The sequence below is a fragment of the Glycine soja genome, chromosome 7, assembly GCF_004193775.1.
Source record: "Glycine soja cultivar W05 chromosome 7, ASM419377v2, whole genome shotgun sequence".
NCBI classification, from domain to species: Eukaryota; Viridiplantae; Streptophyta; class Magnoliopsida; order Fabales; family Fabaceae; genus Glycine; species Glycine soja.
The window spans coordinates 45,582,263-45,604,014 of NC_041008.1; the positions used below are offsets into that span (position 1 = coordinate 45,582,263).

The window sequence follows — 21,752 nt, forward strand, 5'->3', positions numbered from 1 at the left end:
ATTTCAAATATAAAGAATATCTCTAATCTTATTAAATCAAAGATATTTTAAAGAAAATATTACTAAAAAAACATAAATAATTAAAATTTGCTTATAGTAATAATAATGATATTCAAGAGCGGAGTAAGTAGGGTAAAGGAGGGTAAGTTGTCTTGGTATCTTATGAAACATGTGATTAAAAAAAGTGAATGAATGAAGCTGGTGGGGTCCACTCGATTGACGTTGTCCGATTCCATTAATCGCCCGATGTGATCCCACGTGTAACCTGTCTAAATTCCAGAATTCTGAAGAATTATTATCATTAGATTACGATTGAAATGACTAAATTGCCCTGGTTACATCCCTCTATAAAATGCAATCCTGGCTCCGCTTTGTATCCCATTCCTTGAGAAGATTATCGTGAATGCGTATAAAAGGAAAATAAAGAAATTAGCGTCAAAATGTTGGGTGTGTTCAGCAGCTCCATAGTGTCGCCGCCGGACGAGCTCGTGGCCGCCGGCAGCCGTACTCCGTCGCCGAAGATGACGGCGGCGGCGCTGCGGAAGCGGTTCGAGGAGAAGAACCCCTCCGCCGTGTCGGTGGAGGTCGGAGAGCATGTCCAGCTCGCTTATACCCACCACAACGAGTCGCCGTTTCAGCCCAGGTAAACTAATTGACATCAACATGATACCATTACACCCTTACGACGTCGTTATGTTACACGTTATCATCCTTCTTTCTCTCTGGAGTAGGTGAAATTTTTTCGTGCTTCAGTGCTTGCTAATCACTGAACTTAAATAAGTAAAAAAAATATTATTAGAAATTTTAGAAGAAAACAAAATTTAAATATATTTTTATTCCTTTAAATTTGTATAATTATTTTTTTAGTCTTTCAAAATAAAATAAGTTTTTATTAATATCTTAAATTTTGAAAAAATATTTTTAGTTTTTTCTTATACTTTTCGTTAATAGTATCATAATTTATCATGATTTTTTTTCCGTCAAAAATATTTTTTAATTTATTTTTTTAAAATAATTTGTGACAAATTAAAATAGTCAAATAAAAAGATCTTCACAATATTAATGTTTTTATTTTTTATTCTTTAAAACCGTCAAAATACTTAAGAAAATCTCATTAAACCATATCATGAGATAAATATTTTGACAGTTTAAAATCAATAAAAATCATTTTTTATAAGATTAAATTAAAAATAAATAAAAGTAAACTTTTGAAAATTTGAGATATTAATAAAAAAAATTAAAAGACAAAAAAGCAATTACGCGAAAATCATATATAAGAAAAAAAAATATAAATTAAGAAAAATTGTGGTACGGAGAATAAGGGAAAATGGAATTACCGTGAACGTGTGATGGTTGAGATTCAACAAATCGGATCGTACGGTTGATGATGGTTCCCAATCAGTGTGGCTGGTTCTGGTTGTCGTGAGTCGTGACGTATAGGAATATTCTTAGGGAGGAAGGGGTCTCCTTATGTTATGTGGCTAATTTTACAAAGGGACCATATGGCATAAATGATGGTGCAGATCCTTCATGACCAAGAGTGTAATGTTCTCCACTTTATTTTTATTTTTAGAAAGTAATAGTATAAGTAATGTAAATTGATAAAGCTAAAATATAACCAATAAAATATATATATATATATATATATATATATATATATATATATATATATATATATATATATATATATATATATATACTATGACAATACTAGTCATTTTTGTATCAATAAGTAAAATATGTAAAAATAATTTATTATTCTCACTAAAAAGAGCGAAATCATTTTTTTAAGGAAACAAAATCCAACGTACGAAGTAGGAACTAATATTCGGAAAGTATCTATTTAATCCTGGTGGTGATTAGGCTGATTTGAGTCAGGCACTTAGCTCAGGTTAACTTCTTTAACGTTTTTTGAAAAAGTTTTATAATATTGAATTTATGTTGATTTATATTAAAATAATTTTAAGAAATATATAAATCTAGTGATTTAGTTCGCCTGCGTTACAAAATTCACACTCAAGTGATTTTTTCGGATCTATGTTTTGTTTTTATTCAGAATTGACAGAAAACATCGTATGGATTTTTAATTTTTAAAAAGAATGAAAATAACAAAATTTGATTTTTACAATTTTTTTTATAACATCTCCTGATAAAAAAAATATAACAATAAGATAATATCTTATAATTAAATAAAAGTACAGTATATAGAAAATAAAGGCCACTTAAGATTTAATTGAGAGTTTATTTAGATCAACTCATTTTTAGAGTGAATTTTTAAAAATTATTCAAACCATTTCTGATCATGCATTGAGTGAGTTGTTTGACAATGAATGGAATTTAACTATAGTTTACGGATAGTTTTCGATCCAGTGAACCTGACTCAATGAGCCTTTCTGAAGTTTTTGGTTTCTATCGTCGAGAGAATCCTCTAGTTTAAATGGTTCTTATTTGACCCAATGAAAGTCGGGTCTAATAATTATTGGTCAATTGATCTAATGATTTTTGTGATCCGATATTACATCGGGCAATTCAGACGAGCCCAGTGGATCTAGTGTCCTTTGGGCCCGAGATTATGGCCCAACGTACTTTAACTAACAGGTTATTTCCTTTGGGTGAGTACACAGAACAATGTTTTAGCGCCTGGATAAATTAATTTAGGATGGTTTCAGCTTAACTAGAAGGATTATTTTAGCTTAGTAAGTGATTTCGAGTTGAACAAAACAATGTTTTTATATAGTTTTCTAATCAAGATTAGATATTTATCTCAGTAATCTACACATTTATACGAAATTATCAAATGAAACTTTAATTTTGATTGAAGATTTTGTCCTTAAACTATGTCAATGCAGTCTCACCAATTTAACATATGGTTTAGTTTTTTTAAACATTGTAATGAAAACATGAGAAGATAGTTATTAACTTACCATGAGACAGGCTTTATCTGACGCAGCGGTTGTACTTAGTGGTAGAGTAACCATGGATGTCTGACATAGTAGTAATTAAGATCTGTGATGTCCTTATTAGCTAGAATGCAGTGTGCAACCTTATTAATTTCACCTGACTTACCTTGTTATCTAAATATTGAGTGTATAATGGCAGATCCTTTGCTGTCAAGGATGAGGTGTTCTGCTTGTTTGAGGGAGCCCTTGACAATTTGGGAAACTTGAGACAACAATATGGACTGGCCAAGTCAGTCAATGAAGTATTGTTGGTCATTGAGGCTTACAAAGCTTTGCGTGACCGAGCACCCTACCCTGCTAATCATGTTGTTGGCCATCTCAGTGGGAGCTTTGCTTTTATAGTTTTTGACAAATCTACTTCTACCCTCTTTGTGGCATCTGTAAGTAATCATAATCCTACCTACCAAATGTCATGATCCACCACCATATAAGCTTTCATTTATTTCTCATTTTTTGCATGTATTGTTCTTGACAGGATCAATATGGTAAGGTACCTCTGTATTGGGGAATAACTGCTGATGGCTACGTAGCATTTGCTGATGATGCAGAATTGCTTAATGGTGCTTGTGGCAAGTCACTTGCTTCTTTCCCTCAAGGTGGGTTAACTTCTATTATGTTAATGTGTTTATTATATTACATAATATGTGCTGCAGGTTATGTAGGGCAGAATAAGATTTTACAATGACATTAATTGTCTCAGTTTTGTTTCTTTTTCACCTAAATCATTGTTGACATTTTTGCTCTCTAATTGGACAGGATGTTTCTACTCTACAGCTGTTGGAGGATTGATGTGCTATGAGAATCCTAAAAATAAGATTACTGCAGTTCCTGCTAATGAGGAGGAAATCTGGGGAGCCACTTTCAAGGTGACAAAATGTAACCTAGGATTCCCATCTTGTGATGTCACGGTTCATAAATTCTCAAAGTCTTTTAAAGTTAACCTTAGAACTCATTTGAACGAAATTTCACTGAACCAAATGGTAGTTGTCCTATAGAATATCTTTAAAACTAGAGTCATATAGGATGCCACCAAGATTGTAATTAAATTCCATTTGGGTAATAATCTCAGGGAATCATCCTCGTGCTCACTTAATGTCCTTTATTTACATGTAGGAAGCGCTTCTATTGTCTTTTAATCTAATTAATTTCTGTTTAATTTTCATACCACTTGGTTTCCAGTATTTCTTGCATGCATAATCTTGTGTATTCAGCTCTCCACTTCCAATTACTTTTACTGATTTTCAAATTGGTGAGATGATATATCAGGTGGAAGGGCCAGTTGTCGCAGCCAGACAGTAGACTTTCCTTTCTGCTGGTGAGATGCTATATGATGATTAGTGGAGACTGTAAAAGGTATGCATGAGGGGCAATGTAATTGAATTGGCACGGGGAGTCATCACTGGAATGGGGATTGTAGGGGGGTAACTCTGTTCATCAGATAAAGGATTTACTGTTTCTATCAATGTACAGTTACGCTTTTCAATCTAATAAAATCTGGTTTTGGATTCTCTACCCTCACTCTGTATTAAAATTTTCAAATCAACAGACAATTAGGCTGATAAAAATCAATTCCATAGAACGCACAAAATAATGAACTTCGTCATGAGTCATGAGGAACTCTCTCAACCACTTCTTTGAGATTCACACCAAATCTCAGTTTCCATAAAATATACATAACAAAACAAGTAAAATTAATTAATTTTCTTTTGCAAATTAAAATAAACTTATACTACATCAGTACATCTTTATCTTTTTTTTAAATTATGAAGGAATTTATATTTGGTCTCCCAATTTCTTAAGTTTATCCAAATTGGACTTACCTATCCTTCACTTTCGCTATCATCTTACACGTGAAGAGATTCGTCATGTCTGTATAACATGAAAATTATGTAGGTTTGGCAGGCAGTTGAGAATGCGACAAAGCGTGATATTAAAGTTACATTCTGTGATTTTTAAAAATGGAACAAAACAAAAAACGAGACAAATAGAATGGTATATTTTAGTTCCGAAGAGAACAGGGTAAAACATTCGGTTTTAAAAAAAAATCTTGACAAAAATACCATAAGTTAATTTTCTATTTTCTCCTCGTAGTCGCACACTTCTCTCTCCCATCTTCTCCTTTGGCAAATTTACTTGTGTTACAAAAATAGTGTACCAAAATTATAGAAAATCATGGACACTTTACTTTTATATTATTAAAAAAAAACATACCAAATTACCAATGTATTGGTATTAAATAACTTGATGCATTATGCAGCTTCAACGAAAAATTTTAACTGAGGCTATTTTCGGATAAACTCTGTTCCGCACACTAATACTTTAAATCTTTAATAGAGAGTCTGTCATGGCACAACAAACACACTTTACATATTCAAAGTAGACTATGCAGACCAAACGGGGAGAAATGAACACAAGAAAGGAGAAAACTCAATAAAGAAGGAAAACAGCCAAAAAAAAAAAAGATTCTCGTAGGATATGTAGATTTGGTTGCCTATCTGTAGACCAAAGGCTCAAATGGAATTAACTTGCAGGAGAAATGTCTTCCAAACTGCAACAAAGAATGCAAAAGCTTAAAAATAACTCGGTCACAATCATGCAAATAATTTAATTCCAGAATACGCTACCTTTTGCCCAAACATTCAATAATGTCACCAGTGACTGTGGATCTTTTCTTATTCGAGAAAGCAAGTGATGCAGCCTTCCTCAATATAGCGGACCCGGCTATGCATCCCAAAACTGTTGGATTTTTAAATCTGAAACAAAAATATAATTATGGATATAAGAACATAAACGGTATTTAAATATGGGCCTGCATAATTGAGCACAGAACAGAAAAATATTTATCGTTGAATGTGGAAAGTTGTGACTCGGAACCTGATATTCGAATTTGAATCAGCAGCCAAAATATGTTGACGTGCCCATGACAAGAAGACAGCTACACTGCACCAATTAAGATAAGCATACTTAAGAACATTTCATGTTGCGCTTAGTGACCAATTGGTCTTGGACTCAAATAGAGAAATAATCTCTTTGCATATGCAAGAGGAAGACTGCGTAAAATTATCCTCCCCATACTTTCACAAAGCGAGGAGCCTCTAGCACTGGGGTACTTTATTAGTTTATACTTAAAAACATTTCATGTTTCAAGTTTCAACTGAATAAATTAATGGTCAATGACTCGGAGAAGAAAAGGTATATAATGGAGTAGAATGGGAAGAAATGGATTAAAGATCTCACACCCTTGTCTGGATATCCAACGAGGAATGCAGTGAAGTACTCTCTTCAGTCTCTTGTTAGAAACATAATTATAGTAGAAAAGAACTGAATAGTGAGAATTATAAACTTTTGTTCCCATATTACCCTTACCTTTAATACACTAAACATTGAAACTCACTCATTGCTATTAAGGACAAATTTATAATTTAATTATATTCTATTAACTAAAATGTAAGTGGGTTCCATAATCCCCAAATTTTGTGGTAGTAGTGGGGTGTGGGACGAAAAGGATTCTACTATGTTTCATTTTATTCCATCTTACTTTTGAAAAACGCAAATAATGATTGATAGCAATGTAATTTCATTTGCTCCCCATAAATACAAACATTACCCAGCAGCACAAGTACTTGTACACTTTCTATTTTCTGCCAATCAGTAATTGAGTTGCTTTATTCTAATATCAATTTATCTCAGAGCAAAGGATAGTTGAAAACTGCAGTATGCATTAACAGCATTACTATCACAATTTCCTTCCTAAAGTATTTTTAAGTATTAGATCATGAGCCTGTTTGGATACAAGTCACAAGTGCTTTTGAGATCTTTTCTACTAAAAATATAGAGCTTTTTTCAGTAGAGAAGCTCTTAAAAGAGCTTCTAGCCTTGTATCCAAACAGGCTCCTAGTTGAGTCCAGCCAAAAGATGATCATAGAATTTATTCATTTAAAGACAAAATCAATATTCTACTTGAAAGTACATCAGTGAACTATGCAACACATAAATAAATGATTGAAAATAAAGAAAATTCCATCTCACAAAGAGAGGAACCCTCTAAACATGTAGCATAAAATATGCTGGCAGGAAATTTCAGACCCACACACACTCAAAAAAAAAAAAAAGACTTGCCTTCCAGAAAGGATATCACCTTGGCCACCACAACGTCTAGGAGAACCATAGACGCTCACTGATTTGACTGCATAAATGATAATATGACCACAATCAAATGATTTCCTAACATTTGCAATCTCTATTATAATATTCTTTATACTGGTATAATATATATACTGAAGTCTATTGTACCATCACTAGATTTTTGGTCATGCTTAGTAGAACATTTCTGTTTGTTCCAAAACCTAAAGGCCTAATCAATTTAGCTGTAGGAGACACCCGACATGTAAACCAAAATAGACAAATTTGGAATGAGAGTTCTTTATTGCAATTGCAATATAGTATTCTTCAGGCAAAAGAAGGATGAACAAGAAACTAAGTTCATCTTGACACCCCCTATTCCCCCCCCCCCCCCTCCCCCAAACAAAAAGGAACAAACAAGACTTAAATTTGTGAAAGACCTGCCTGTGTCACCATCGCTTATGAGATCAGAATTTCCTTTCCTTAGGATAGTAACACCACCAATCCTGCCCATTAACAGTCCAAAATTGTCATGAAAATGGAGCATTGAACGCATATAATAATGAGAAATAAGTAAGCGTTTGGGATAAAAGCAAATTACTTAGTATTATGCCATTATCTAATTTCTTTTATTGCTAAAAGATGCTAATTTTCTTTTCGAAAAACATCAAAAGGATTATCATTTGTTTTTACATAATCTGATTATAATATGCTTTGACACAGCACCTTGAGAGTTGAGCAAGGAAATTTCAAAACACAGAATGGAGACAAGCAACAGATACTTGTTTACTTCTCTAGTACAGGTGTGGAGGTGCCAAATTTGCATGCTCAAACTGACTATCTAGATACACATTTCATAAACTTCAGAATACACAAAGATCAATTGCTTGAAAGCATTGACAAAAAAACTGGTAAGTTGAAATGGGGAACTTACTGTTTGGCAAGAGATAGTAGTTGTTGAGGAGCATCTATGTCATTTACTTCAGAACTTAGTACTTTCTGAACAAGACGCTTATATTCATTGACATTTGGTGTTAAAACAGCTAAGGCATAGCCACTAACAAGTTCAAGATTATTTGTAACAAGAAAAAGTCCATCCTGAAACAAGGCCCAAAATTTTATCAGAACAAGAGTGAAAAAGTTAAAGAATATGCACATGTTAATCAGACCTTGTGCCAGATGTCTAAAATTCTATATACATACCCCATCTATAACTATTGGGATATTTGACTGTCTTGCATGTCTCATGATTTCACTCACACAGTCCTGACAATATAGTGCAAATATTAGAATTAAAGATGGTGAACATTGGCAGAAAGAAAGTCACAAAAGCATACAAAACAATGTCATAGAACTGAAATGAGAAAAACGAATTGTCTGTACCACAAGTGAAGGAGAAAACCCCTATTATAAGAATTACATTGCAAATTAGAAATGAGTTTCAAGAATTATGTTTTATCACATTTTAAGCCAAATGAACTTTCAAATTTGTGACAACAAAAATCTTGGGTTCTTCTCCAATAGCTAGTTTCCTTATAAGACAGTCTTCTAGTCATCACTATCCCATAGTTTTTTCTATAGAATAATTCATGGTTGAATTTAACATTACATGAATAGATTAGATACATGCTTAATGAAAAAAGAATGGGTGTGGTTTACCATCCAACATATTAACATGCTGCACATATGAGGGATGGTGTAAACTATATTTTAATAGCTAATCCCCCAACCTAAGGTCAAATCTCGTATGGTCAGAAAAAATATAATGAAGAGACTCAATGCATATGCCTCTGTTAAATTTAGAAAGAAAAGTTAAGGATTTAAGATAAAATTCATAATCCTTGAGTAAGCACAATACAGTAAAGATATGCAAAATATATCCATGAGTGTAACAATAACAAAAATGGTACTCGGTGAAGCATTAAGGAGAAAGCATACTAGAAGAAATGGGTCTCTGCCAAGGCCTGGGCCAACAACAAGACAGTCAAATCTTTCCAACCATTTATCAACTTCAGCAAGAACCTTGCTTGCTATGGAACTCTTGTGTTCCTCCCTGAAATTAGTCTCTCACTAAAAAACATCGACTTGGTTTGAAATGTTCATACCAATAGATGAAGATTAACTAGAAGACTTGAAGTTATACCCAACATTATAAGATTCTTCCAAAACAGGGTGCACAATCAACTCAGGACTGTAGCTTTTGATGACAGGAGCAGCATCTGTTGTACAAAAAACATGGGACAGATCTGCACCCTGCACGGGTGGGAAAATAATAGGATAATTTTGTTTTTGAAAGTGAACAATAATAATAGGATAATCTGAATTGACAAAACAGTTTTTTTTTTCTTTCTTTCGTGGTTTCATGTAGAGAATTCAGTATGAAAGGGAAAAGGCTAAATATGAAAGTTGTGCAGGTACTAACAATTTTTAAGGCCGAAATTGCAGAAAAATATGGAGCACCTGTGTATTCACGGCAACCTCCAATAACAGCTATATTTCCTGATTTAAAACATAAGTGAAGGAAACATTAGACGTTTCTTCTTTATCTTGAGCCCAAAAATAAAAGAAAGGATCATATGTTATACCTGCCTGGCCTTTATGTCTGGTAGGATCAAGGGCAGGAGTAATTGCTCGAATAATACTCTGAGAGTCAACCTCAAGAGACCTTAGGGCTTGCATGTCTCTTTGATCAGTGGAGCCTCCCACACACCTTATCAAGAATTGTTGCCTTCTGAAAACAGGAGAAGAAGCCAATATGCAACTTTTTGCAGCGTCCAGCAATATACGGGAATTCATGCCATCTCTCATTAACTTGAGCAAACACCAATCCCTATCCACAGCACAAGCAGGACTATCTCTTAGATATTCGGATGAGTTGAGAGATTAATTTAAAAATGTTCATCTCATAAGCACTGAATTGCGATGTTAATTCCTTCTTGATGCCACACGCAAACGAGTAATAGTAAGCAAGTCGATATTGCTAATTTCTTCGACTAACCAATTCAATTTCTTACCAGCAATGTTTCAGAAACACATAGTTTGACTGAAGCGAGATAAAAGGTTTTGAAATTGACGCAGACTTAATAATACCATTACCTGCAACTCCAACTTTTGAAGATTCGAGGCTCAATCCCACCGTTTTACATTTCATCTGGCTTCGCTTCGATGACTATGGTTATGACTGAGCTCATTATTTAGATTATTAATTAATTGGGCCTATGGAATTTTGAGTGGAAAGACTATTCAAACCATCTGTTTTCTCTTCACACCCCTAAGGCGGAGTTTGTGTCATTGTGTATTTTTGCATTAAGAGGAATTATATTCCTACGTAGACCATATTGCCCCCATACTTATGGGAAGGATTAATCGCTTGGAGTTGAAGGTGGTTAGCCATGGGAGCAAGATATTACCCTAACATTAGCATGACCATATTGCCTCTTATACATGCATGTTATTGCATTGTAGACAAGAACATCTTGCTTGCTTTTGTTGAGCGATAACACAAGCACACCAACTTCTTCCGCCTTCCACCTTCTATGGAGATGATCCTCACACTAAATAATGTGTCATCTTTCCTACATTCACCTATAGTAGGGAAGCTATGGAGATTGATGTTGCACCATGTTGATGCACACGACTACATTCACCTGTAGTTATCCCCAATGTTGCACCATGTTGATGCACACGACTACATGATGTAGATGCTAGATGTGACTTTCGACTAAGCATACTTTTTTTCGATATTTGGGGATAACTACAGAAAACCTAAGGCGCTACAAAGCGCTTGAAAACAACACCCCTAGCCTCTTCTGCCATAATCAAGCGCAGAGGAGGGGAAAAAGTATCAATAATAGTCACTGCAAAATTAGTCCTATGATCGAGATTAGCAAGGAAGTCTGTTTTTCTATTGGCTTCCCATACACATGAACCAGTGAAGAGAGCAGCGCACGTGTAATTGGCCTATGTTGAGGGGGTTTATCATGTAGAAATTAAGGCTAAAATGTCATCTTTGTAGTCATAACTTTTTGCGTTATATTTGATTGATTGCACGATATTTGTTTACAATAGTTTCCAAAGGTATAGATATAATTACTAATTTGTGTAGATTTATTTTAACAATATATAGTATTTGAAAAACTATACTATTATTAGCTATATAATAACTTATAGATGAGATATTTAATCTTTTAAACTATTTTTATCATATATTTTACCATTTATTTAATAATTTTTATAAAGAAAAAAAAGTAAGACTAGAAAAAAATAATTTAATTTAAATAGTTTTAAATTATTACAAATTTAAATTTTAAACTAAATCAATTCAATAATAAATTAAAAAAATAAAACAATTTAATTAGATAATTTCTTTTCTTTAAAATTGATCTAAAATAATCTGCTTACATCCGTTTTATATAAAGACTAAAATCTCAAATAAACACAACTATAAAGGAAATCAATAATTTTAACCTAAAAACTTGTTGATAGCATATATTTTAAAATTGATCTAAAATAATCTGCTTACATCCGTTAAAACGAAGCCACGTTAGACCTTTTTTCGCGCGTGTGTTCACGATTCAATATGACGGACGCCAATTTTTGTACTCTCTCTTTGAAAGTTCAAACGAACGTGGGACCGTGTCCTCTCTACCGTTACCGCATTTTCCTTTTAATTTCGATAGTGGGTTGAACTAGTTGAGATTTTTTAGGAGTCCTCAGTTGCTAGAAGCAGCAGAGCAGACCCTGATTGTGTTAATCAATCAATACGTCACCAAATTTCACTTTGTAGTGTAGAAAATAAATTGAATGAATGCTCCTTTGCTTCCTCTACACCCATCCTTTTCTTTAGGCTGTTCCTCATTGATGGTATTTACACCAAACTGACCTACCAAGCAAAGTTAACAAAACATGCTTCTTCTGTTTAATTGGAATTGTGGTGCGTGGCATGAATGCTATCTTGCTTGCATGCCACCCTTCTTCTGCTATGCGCTTTTAAGTTCCCGTTTTTCTCTCGGTCTCGTCTCGTTATAAGTGTCCACCACTGCGACCGTTAAAGCCACACTCAGAATCTAAAATTTTGAATTTTTTAATGTCTTCTCCTAAGAGCTCATCATCACAGCATGAAGCGGAATCAATGTCAGTTTTTGAAGCTATTAGGAAGGCTAAGCGATTAAGGTTGTTTGAGCCGTCTCTGGGTGTTCTTGGGTTTGTTGTTGTAACTGTCTTTGTGATTTGCTGCTTCTTCTATTCGGATAACGGATACCTTGCTTCAAGAGTTGGGTTCTTTGAGCAACCACAGAGGTTTGCTTGGTTGCGGATAGAAGGGTCTACTGCGCCACCCAGAGTTGAGTTTCTTGGAGAAAAGGGTGGTGGGTGTGATTTGTTTGATGGGGAATGGATTTGGGATGAGAGTTACCCTTTGTACCAATCAAAAGATTGCAGGTTTTTGGATGAAGGTTTTCGGTGTTCTGAGAATGGACGACGTGATTTGTTTTACACCAAGTGGAGGTGGCAGCCTAAAGGTTGCAACTTGCCCAGGTACACGTTTGATGTTTCATGTTTGTTTTTCCATGGTTTCATTTAATACTTTCCAAGTTTATTATGTTGTTAATGTTTTTCTTCAGTGATCGTTTAGTTTCTGAGAAAATGTGGATGGAGATGGTAAATTCAAATGCTGGCCTAATAATTTCCGTTGAATTTTTAAGGAACAAAACCATTGGTTATCACGCTGCCGGCAAAGAATGTTCATGCTTAATTTTTAGTATTTGGAAAATTGGAATGATAAAAGATAAAAAAAAAAAATACTCGTTTAATCCGGCATCTTGACAGAATGACAGCGACGGAACATTTGGTTGCAATTGGCTATCCGATGTCTCATTATCTCCCCTTTGTAACTTTCAGCTATTGGGACATGCAGCTCTTTTTTTGTACGCAATTTCCACGCAGAAACTTGAGTCTTTCATGGATGTCTATATTGAAAAGCATGTTGAAATGTTCGATTCCTGTTGTACTTGATATTGCCTTTTATTTTCCACAACATTTTCATTTTTCAACATATTTTTGGTTTGTCTTTTCCTTCTTTTGGAGGTAAACCATAACCCTCGTTTTATTTGTTAGTCTTGATCGCTTCTCTTTTGCATGGTAGCTGGAACCCTTGGCCTTTAGTTGTAGTCTTAAACTACATTCCTTATGTGCCCTTTATACATGTTGTGTTTAATTTTACTTAAGAGTTTAATTTGTATACATTGTTAGTATTAAAACAGTATTAATTCATTTTATTACAAAGCCAAAAATCTTATCATATATAAACTATGACTGGATGACTATGTAACCGTGTCAACTATCTAACCATATATATCATATATGACTATCTATAATTGGATGACAATGTAAAAAACCTTTAGAATGTCAATCCATCCTCATTAAATTCTTTTTCTTAATGCTGCCGGCTTGTATTTGTGATATGTATGTTTGTAATGTTGGTGAATTTCAACAATTTCATTTATACTCAGTAGCCTACATTGCAGTGTTTTGAGACTATATAACTTTGTTTTTTTTCTGTTTAAATATAAAGTAAATGAAGTAAACTTACACCTTTGGTTTGTCCCAAATAAAAACAGATTCAACGCAACATTGATGTTGGAAAAACTGCGAAACAAACGCATAGTGTTTGCTGGGGACTCAATTGGGAGAAACCAATGGGAATCACTCTTATGCATGCTCTCTTCTGGAGTTCCTAACAAGGAATCAATCTACGAAGTGAATGGAAGCCCAATTACAAAGCACAAGGGGTTCTTGGTGTTCAAATTCAAGGATTTTAACTGTACAGTGGAATACTATAGAGCTCCATTTCTTGTATTGCAGAGCCGGCCTCCTACTGGAGCTCCTGAAAATATTAGGACAACTTTGAAAGTGGATACAATGGATTGGAACTCTAAGAAGTGGAGAGATGCAGATATCCTGGTTCTTAACACAGGGCACTGGTGGAATTATGAGAAAACAATAAGAGGGTATTTCAATCCTCCCCATATTTTTATTGCTTAAACATTTCCTGTCACTAGGTTAGCTTGAAAATGTGAAAAAACAAATAGAAAAAAAGTTCAAACAGGATGATATTTAAATTTGAGTTGCATCGGGCGTCAGCTCTTCCTAGTGGTAATTCAGATCTATAATCTCTTAGTGGTAATTAGACAGTTGCAGAATGGTGACAAAGGGAATTGAAATTAGGATGATGATTAATTGATTTTGGGAAAATGGTAGTTTTAAACTTATGGTTATAGGAGGATTTTTTTTTCCTGTATTGTGTTTGCTCTCCCTTTTTCCTGTCCGTCCTTTCTTCGAGAGTTTGTGCTATTGTTTTTCAAGAGTTAAGCTTACCCTTTCCTTTGAGCTGAATTCAAAGTTCTGTTGGTTGGATTAGGATCCCCAAGACGTCTCTGATTTGATTTTCTGCTGATATTGATTGTTGTAAGATATAAAGTGTATATTTTGTCAGATTTGAATTAGACCAAATCATGGCATTAAAACTAACCGTGTGCTTTCTTAACTATAGTATTTCAGTGATGCCTAACTATAGTATTGGTTGCATCACTCTTAAACAGTATGTGCCATTTATCTGTGATTTTTGGCCAGGAAAAAGGAATATAATTTTTTTAATATTTTTTCAGGGGTTGTTATTTCCAAGAAGGGATGGATGTTAAGTTGGAAATGCAGGTAGAAGATGCATACAAACAGTCCATTCAAACAGTGTTGAACTGGATACAAGACACGGTGAATCCTATCAAGACGCGGGTTTTCTTTCGTACTTTAGCCCCGGTGCACTTCAGGTTGGTTTGACAGTTCAAATGATGAGTTCCCTGCACTTTAATTATATGACTTTACAATGAAGCACCACTACATTGGCATTGTCCATAATTATATTTCGCAAGTATCTTGTTCAATACTACAAATTATTCCACAAGCTTGCATGCCTTTAGAAACTAAATTGGCGAGATATGTTTCAGAGGCGGGGATTGGAAAAACGGTGGAAACTGTCATTTGGAAACACTACCGGAGCTTGGATCTTCATTGGTGCCTAATGACAACTGGTCACAATTAAAAATAGCCAATGCTATCTTATCTGCTGCACACACAAATATTTCTGAAACAAACAAGTTCATGGTGTTAAATGTAACCCAGATGACCGCTCAGAGAAAAGATGGGCATTCATCTATCTATTATCTCGGTCGTAGTGCGGGCCATGTGCATCATCATCGCCAAGATTGCAGCCATTGGTGTCTACCTGGTGTACCTGATACGTGGAATGAGCTGCTTTATGCACTGTTGCTTAAACATGAAACTGCTCACAGAGGGAACTTGTAACACGCATCAGTATGATTTGCTGAGAAATTGTTTAATTCTGCGCAAGAATATGCCAAATCTTTCCTGGAAAAGTGTTACACAGAAACAACAGGATACATTTTACATAGGAGATCTGCAGCCAGGGACTAAAGTATCAGATTTTGTTGCTGCCAATCACCAGTGACTGAGAATTATGTGTCTTAAGAAAACGTTCTGGGGACAATAACATGGATTTCAGTTTTCAAATATAAACCTGCTGGCAGCAGAAACCATTAGTTTCTCACTTTTGGTTATCTTGTGACTAGATGAGGGAAGGAACAATTGTATCATCAAATTCTTTTGTAAGGTACTATGAACACATTTTTTATGCAAAATCAAAGATTATTTAAGGAAAATGCTAAGTTCAATTTTGTTCTCGGTGAATTTTTAAAGATACTTTTTATTTATTTAGTATATAATATTCGGAGCTCCCAGTGCCTCTTGACCATTCCCGCTCACATTGCATATGTTAATATAGTTGTTTGATATATAAAATTTTGCACTAACTTTTTTTTTTTGTTTCGTGAATCTTATGCACACTAACTCTGATTATGTGTCTATTCAGAAAGAGAATGAAGCAGTTTGTAAGTTAATTAATTAATTTATTTGACTAAGAACAAGTTATTAATAATACTTGATTAAGGAGTTATATATATATATATTGAAAAAGTTGTTGGCTAAAAAAATTTCTGATTTGATAAGCTAAGAGAAATAGAGCATGACTTATACATTAAGAGTTACCGAATTTTTCTTCTAATTTTATTGATGTTAATTTTAAGAAATTCACAATCTTTTACCTCGAATTATGTACTGAAAATAACACACTGGTATTAAATTACAAACAGTAATTTCTTATTGATTGGCAATGTAAAATACGCAAAAAAAATTTATATTGATAGTATATATTTTTTCATCTTTTCCTATTTGATTTTCTTCATTTCAATGAATTATATCCATTTTTATTTTTTTACATGAAATATACTTTATATAATAGTAATGAATTTAAATTTCTATATACATTTTATTAATATTGCAATTACTGTACATAAAAAAATTTAACATTATTTTTTTTATATATACATTGAATAGTTATTAATTAGTTTTATCACACGCTTCTAAATTTATAAATTTCTCACATTTTTGTTTCATATCTCAATTTTCCAATTTTTGATATTTTTCAACTTTTAACTAAATTTTAAAACTGAATACTATCTATTATCTTAAATCATTGATTAAGAAATTTAAAATAAAAAATTATAATAGAATGTTATTAATACACACTTAAATCGTTTTCTCCAAAAGAGCAACTGAGTTTATGGAATAAAGTAGTTTTAATGATTGATAAAAACATTAACATTTTTTTTTGACAAAATAAAAGCATTAACGATTAACATTATTATGTATATATGTATGATAAATCAATATTAATTATTGATTATTTTATTAATGATCGAGGTTAGTTACTTTACTCTTTTTTTCTACTGCACAGTTACTTTACTCTTATTCATCGTTAAATAGTCATTTTTTTATACACACACCATCACTCTTAATGGCAGTTTTAATTAATAAAATAATTATCAATTATTTATATTTATTTAATAATTTTAATGTTATTTATATATGATCAGTTTATTAATTGTTACAAAGAGAACCTATCATGACTTCTAACATATTGATATTGAAATTTTTTTTATATTATTAGTTCATAAAAATAAACTCTTAAATATATCTATCTTGGTGGTTTAAAATGCATTTTCACACTTTAAAGAATAAAATAAAACACCTTTAAAAAATAAAAGATAAAATAAGTATCCATATTTTAGAAACCTGGTTAAAAAAAGAAGTAAAGAAACCAACAATTGTAATCACGAAATTTTATAATTTGTTTTATTAGAATCACGAATGTCAACTTTTAAATCAAACACTTATTTCCATCAATTTTAAAAGTAATTTGATCGAAATAAATAAAAGGCATGGCCTAGGCATCCAATACAATTAAAGCTAGCTTAAAATTAAAGCTAAAAGAAGAAAAAGAAAAGGAAAAAGCTGCGGCAATAGAGAGTAGAGAGTAAACAGAAAATCTGAGGCGCGAGTGGCTGGTGAAGGCAGCGACTGCGAGGGAAGGGAAGCATCTTTAGCTCCAAATCCAATGGCGGATACCTCAAGCCGATCAAGAGACCTCGACAAGCTCCTTCTCCGCCCTGGCAATCTCGTCGGTCCTAGGTTCGAACCTGGCCCTGAGGTACCTACTCCTTCATCTATTCCTATTCCTACTCTCTCTCTCTCTCTCTCTATACCTTTTCTCTGTCGCAGTTGCGAGATGACCTTCAGGCCTTCGCCAAAGTGTTGGTGGTTGGGGCTGGTGGCTTGGGTTGCGAATTGTTGAAGGATTTAGCCCTCTCTGGTTTCCGAAACCTTGAGGTCATTGACATGGATCGCATAGAAGTTACCAATCTCAACCGCCAATTCTTGTTCAGGTTAACTTCATACATTTCTTTTTTACAACATCATCTACTGCTTTTGTTGTTGTTAACTTGCTTTGCTTGTAGACTTGAAGATGTTGGCAAACCCAAAGCCGAGGTAGCTGCCAAGCGTGTCATGGAGAGAATTAGTGGTGTGGAAATCGTGCCGCACTTTTGCAGGATCGAGGACAAGGAAATTGAATTTTACAACAATTTTAACATTATTGCCCTTGGTCTTGATTCCATTGAGGCCCGCAGTTATATCAATACTGTTGCCTGCAGTTTTCTAGGTCTGTTTTCTTTACTAACCCTTTTACTTACTCTCCTTGTTATTTGCCTTTTATGATTTGAAATTGCGGTCGTGGTTTCATTGCAATGTTATAGGAAATTGTGCTTAAATGCAGCTGATGAGGCCACAATTGCAGTTGCATTGCAATCTCAGACACCACAAAAACCTTTATGTTGCGGCCGTAAATGCGGTCGTGGACTGTTTTTTAAAACCTTGGTTTTATATATCCCGCATGCTTGTTTCATTACTTGAATTGTTGTCCTGCATTGGTGTTTTTAGCACTATATGACCCCTATTATGTAGAATTTCCATCTCTACATTCAGTCCCAAAGATTTGGTGCAGACTGCTTATGCTAATTTTCAGTTTCTTTTCCTTTTACTGATAAATCTAGAGTACGATTCTGATGATAATCCACAAGAAGAGACAATCAAACCTATGGTGGATGGTGGGACTGAAGGTTTCAAGGGCCATGCTAGGGTTATCATGCCAGGGATTACACCATGCTTTGAGTGTACTATCTGGCTTTTTCCACCTCAAGTGAAGTTTCCTTTGTGTACCCTGGCTGAAACCCCTAGAACTGCTGCTCACTGTATTGAATACGCCCACTTGATTAAGTGGAATGAGGTAAATCTTCGTTCATTCTTTCTGTTATTTTTTATAATGTCCATTATTTCAACCAAAATTTATTGTACAGGTTCATGGCGGAGTGGCTTTTGATCCAGATAACCCTGAGCATATGAAATGGGTCTATGACGAGGTAACCACTATTTCATTGTGAGTTTCTATTTCTAGACAGTGTAATCTACATTTTTAGCCCATTGATCAGTTACAAGTTTAACTATTTATGTTTTACAGGCTGTCAAGAGGGCTGAGCTTTTTGGCATTCCTGGGGTTACTTATTCTCTTACCCAGGTATGTAGATGATTTGGGATGATAGTTAATCCGTAGCAAAATTCATAGTTTTTGTGTGGCGTGTATAGCTTTGTTCTTTGGTTTTCTCTAAATGATGAATTCCTATGAATTGTTTGATGTTTATCTCATTTATTGTGTTTTCCCTTGTGAGGGTCAACTGTATTTTCATTTATTCCTTTTTCACTAAAAATTAATTGTTTTAATAGGGTGTCGTGAAGAACATCATACCAGCTATAGCTTCAACAAATGCAATTATATCAGCAGCATGTGCACTAGAAACATTAAAGATTGCAACAGAGTGCAGCAAAACTTTGTCGAACTATTTAACGTATGGCCTTTATCTTATTATTATTTGCCTTTTGGTATAAATATTATTGATTGGTTAATACCTGTAGGTATAATGGATCAGAAGGCCTCCATACTGAAGTTGCAGAATTTGAAAGGGACAAGGACTGTCTTGTGTGTGGTCCTGGTATACGAATTGAACTAGACCCTTCAATCACATTGCAAAAGGTTATTTTTCAATTATTAACTCCTCAAGTTCTTTTTTTTTATGTATATAATTATATATATCAGTTTCTGATCAGCTATGCAGAAAATGTCAATTCCTTCTGTCTTTAGAGGGTCCAAATACTCCTTGATAAAGATTAAAGAATATTGGAATTGTATTTTTAAGTTGTTTTGGTTGCTAGCTCTTTATAGTTTATACTTTAAAGCCATACTGACCTTGAAAATGGCCATGGATTCCTATTGCATACAAGTCTCTTCAGCTCTCACTAGTCTTCATTTGGTTTTATAGTCTACAGCCATTATATTGCATTTTAAAAACTTATCATTAATTTTGTGCTCTTGTGGAGAATTTACAATGATATTTTGGGGAGATTAAAATTTCTGTGTCAATTCTAGAAGGTTTCATTGTTAGTTTATTTCAATCCCTGTTCCCACCCTCCTTTTCCTCGTTTTCCCTTATTGGTGGCTGTACAAGAAATTGTTAGAATGTCGAATATGTAATAGGAAGCATTAATCTTTGGAATTCACTGTGTGAAGAGTCCTTCCTTTTACTGGCAGGTCCTAGCCTTTTTTTTTTATCAGCAGGACCTGGCTTGTTTATTTCATGAAATGCACATTCATTAGGAAAGGTGCAATAATCTTTTTGTCACCTATTAAATGTTTTGCGTCTTGACTTCAGATCAGTGAAATTAGTGCTGTATAGAGCTAGTGTGTTTATGATATATATATATATATATGTGTGTGTGTGTATTTCAATGAGTGAACTGATCTGTGTTATTTGTGTTTTTAAGCAAATCATATCTTGATGCATCTTTAGCATATTCCTTTCTGATGTGTTTTCGAATCAAATTGTGGTTAACAGTTCATGGATCTTCTGGAAGAACATCCTAAGTTGCGATTATCAAAAGCTAGTATTACACATCGAGGAAAGAATCTGTACATGCAAGCTCCCCCTGTATTGGAAGAAATGACTCGATCAAACCTGAATCTATCTCTTTTTAATCTCATGGGTAAATTGCCCAAGGATGTTGTGCATGTGAATGGTACAACAATCAAGAACGACCAAAAGTTTTCCTGTTTGAGAAAATTACGTGTTGTTTTCAAGGGAGTTGACGGGGTTACAGATATGGATACAGCTGGAGGAGCATAACTTACCACATCCAAACATGTTTTGCTGCTAGAATTTTTTCGGCTCTATATGCATAGTTTATGTTAGATATCATAGCTTGTTTCCAATATTGGTCAGGTAAGGTTTTACAGTTTCTACCTGTCAAAGTTATTCATAGACGAGCAAAACTGTAACACTTGATACCTGTTTCACTTAATGATTCGTGACCTTCTCAATGCTCTAAATCTCCAAGGTATCATTAAAACTGAAAATTTCCTTGAACAAAACTCTAGCAGCTCAGACGGATAGAGAAGACCTTCCCAAAAAGTGCTTGAACAACTAATTTTCTCTTCAAAGCCTTGTCAATGTAACCTGGTTTATCTATCCATCATAATAAAATACGAATAGGACCTTTATCTAGCACAATTCGTCGTGAAATTTTTGCTAAGTCATAAATATAGCGGCAATTTTATAAACGGTGGTTTGTCTTGTCACTCCGCAATTGGTGCAGGTTCATCGAAAAATTGAATCTCATTAACTGGAAAAGGGGGAAAACCTTAGTTGAATAGCCGAATCTTCCATGGTTTCACTTACACACTTGTACTTGTGTGATGAAGTCCAAAAGAACAGAGGAGTATTAAGAATAAATAAAAAATGATTGTCGCTTAAAAACTGTCGTGTCATTAATACCAATTATGAAAAATTTAAAACTACATGGATTTAGTTAAAAGTTTAAAATTATCAAAAACCTGTTTAACAAAGTTAAATATAATACAGCAACAACAATTACAAATGCTTTTTTTTTTTTTAATTTATTCATAATTTCTATAATTGCAACGCAACTTTAGACGTAATTTAAAACTATGAATAGGGGAAAAAGAAAAACACACACTATGGCTATTGCCTATTATGAAAACAACCCTCACATGGACCAAAGAATAGTAGTGCTTCTTCCACATAATCAGGAAGCACATTTCCTTTGGTCAGGGGTAGTTGGGCGAAAAATGAGATA

The 21,752-nt window shown here is 33.9% G+C and overlaps 4 protein-coding genes across 5 annotated transcripts; 3 read left to right on the top strand and 1 right to left on the bottom strand.

The window, feature by feature from the left end:
• The first annotated feature begins 362 nt into the window (after positions 1-362).
• LOC114420142 (stem-specific protein TSJT1-like) lies at positions 363-4,472 on the top strand. The gene is made up of 5 exons (XM_028386017.1): positions 363-643; positions 3,100-3,340; positions 3,436-3,556; positions 3,717-3,826; positions 4,227-4,472. Exons 1-5 carry the CDS (start codon positions 441-443, stop codon positions 4,257-4,259), a joined length of 708 nt encoding a protein of 235 aa, XP_028241818.1. The 5' UTR covers positions 363-440; the 3' UTR covers positions 4,260-4,472.
• Positions 4,473-5,186: 714 nt separating this feature from the next.
• On the bottom strand, positions 5,187-10,279 carry LOC114420143 (ATP-dependent (S)-NAD(P)H-hydrate dehydratase-like). 2 transcript variants are annotated; one of them, XM_028386018.1, is made up of 12 exons: positions 10,179-10,279; positions 9,668-9,912; positions 9,505-9,581; positions 9,226-9,335; positions 9,021-9,135; positions 8,286-8,348; positions 8,017-8,180; positions 7,527-7,588; positions 7,080-7,146; positions 5,835-5,900; positions 5,585-5,713; positions 5,187-5,508 (listed from the first exon to the last, which is right to left on the bottom strand). In XM_028386018.1, the coding sequence occupies exons 2-12, from the start codon at positions 9,888-9,890 to the stop codon at positions 5,481-5,483; spliced, it is 1,104 nt and encodes a 367-aa protein (XP_028241819.1). In that variant the 5' UTR covers positions 9,891-9,912; positions 10,179-10,279; the 3' UTR covers positions 5,187-5,480. The 2 variants fall into 2 exon arrangements, with proteins under 2 accessions (XP_028241819.1, XP_028241820.1); XM_028386019.1 differs by lacking the exon at positions 10,179-10,279 and adding an exon at positions 10,097-10,177.
• A 1,520-nt stretch (positions 10,280-11,799) lies between these two features.
• LOC114420145 (protein trichome birefringence-like 10) lies at positions 11,800-15,836 on the top strand. Its single transcript, XM_028386020.1, has 4 exons — positions 11,800-12,617; positions 13,700-14,089; positions 14,747-14,905; positions 15,083-15,836. The coding sequence occupies exons 1-4, from the start codon at positions 12,169-12,171 to the stop codon at positions 15,438-15,440; spliced, it is 1,356 nt and encodes a 451-aa protein (XP_028241821.1). The 5' UTR covers positions 11,800-12,168; the 3' UTR covers positions 15,441-15,836.
• A 1,645-nt stretch (positions 15,837-17,481) lies between these two features.
• Positions 17,482-20,985, top strand: LOC114420146 (NEDD8-activating enzyme E1 catalytic subunit-like). Its single transcript, XM_028386021.1, has 9 exons — positions 17,482-17,700; positions 17,772-17,935; positions 18,008-18,210; positions 18,602-18,834; positions 18,905-18,967; positions 19,066-19,122; positions 19,329-19,450; positions 19,518-19,635; positions 20,495-20,985. The coding sequence occupies exons 1-9, from the start codon at positions 17,608-17,610 to the stop codon at positions 20,780-20,782; spliced, it is 1,341 nt and encodes a 446-aa protein (XP_028241822.1). The 5' UTR covers positions 17,482-17,607; the 3' UTR covers positions 20,783-20,985.
• The last annotated feature ends 767 nt before the right edge of the window (positions 20,986-21,752 follow it).

What these genes read in the sequence shown, in the direction of transcription:
- LOC114420142 (XM_028386017.1), top strand. Translation starts at nt 441, where the DNA reads ATGTTGGGTGTGTTCAGCAGCTCCATAGTGTCGCCGCCGGACGAGCTC. An exon ending in GAGTCGCCGTTTCAGCCCAG is followed by an intron (nt 644 to 3,099) that starts GTAAACTAATTG and finishes GTATAATGGCAG; the next exon opens with ATCCTTTGCTGTCAAGGATG. An exon ending in CTACCCTCTTTGTGGCATCT is followed by an intron (nt 3,341 to 3,435) that starts GTAAGTAATCAT and finishes TGTTCTTGACAG; the next exon opens with GATCAATATGGTAAGGTACC.
- LOC114420143 (XM_028386018.1), bottom strand. Translation starts at nt 9,890, where the DNA reads ATGAGAGATGGCATGAATTCCCGTATATTGCTGGACGCTGCAAAAAGT. An exon ending in TCCCAATAGTTATAGATGGG is followed by an intron (nt 8,181 to 8,285) that starts GTATGTATATAG and finishes GCCTTGTTTCAG; the next exon opens with GATGGACTTTTTCTTGTTAC. An exon ending in CATAAGCGATGGTGACACAG is followed by an intron (nt 7,147 to 7,526) that starts GCAGGTCTTTCA and finishes TCATTTATGCAG; the next exon opens with TCAAATCAGTGAGCGTCTAT.
- LOC114420145 (XM_028386020.1), top strand. Translation starts at nt 12,169, where the DNA reads ATGTCTTCTCCTAAGAGCTCATCATCACAGCATGAAGCGGAATCAATG. An exon ending in AAAGGTTGCAACTTGCCCAG is followed by an intron (nt 12,618 to 13,699) that starts GTACACGTTTGA and finishes AAATAAAAACAG; the next exon opens with ATTCAACGCAACATTGATGT. An exon ending in TTAGCCCCGGTGCACTTCAG is followed by an intron (nt 14,906 to 15,082) that starts GTTGGTTTGACA and finishes GATATGTTTCAG; the next exon opens with AGGCGGGGATTGGAAAAACG.
- LOC114420146 (XM_028386021.1), top strand. Translation starts at nt 17,608, where the DNA reads ATGGCGGATACCTCAAGCCGATCAAGAGACCTCGACAAGCTCCTTCTC. An exon ending in TGTTGCCTGCAGTTTTCTAG is followed by an intron (nt 18,211 to 18,601) that starts GTCTGTTTTCTT and finishes TGATAAATCTAG; the next exon opens with AGTACGATTCTGATGATAAT. An exon ending in TGAAATGGGTCTATGACGAG is followed by an intron (nt 18,968 to 19,065) that starts GTAACCACTATT and finishes TATGTTTTACAG; the next exon opens with GCTGTCAAGAGGGCTGAGCT.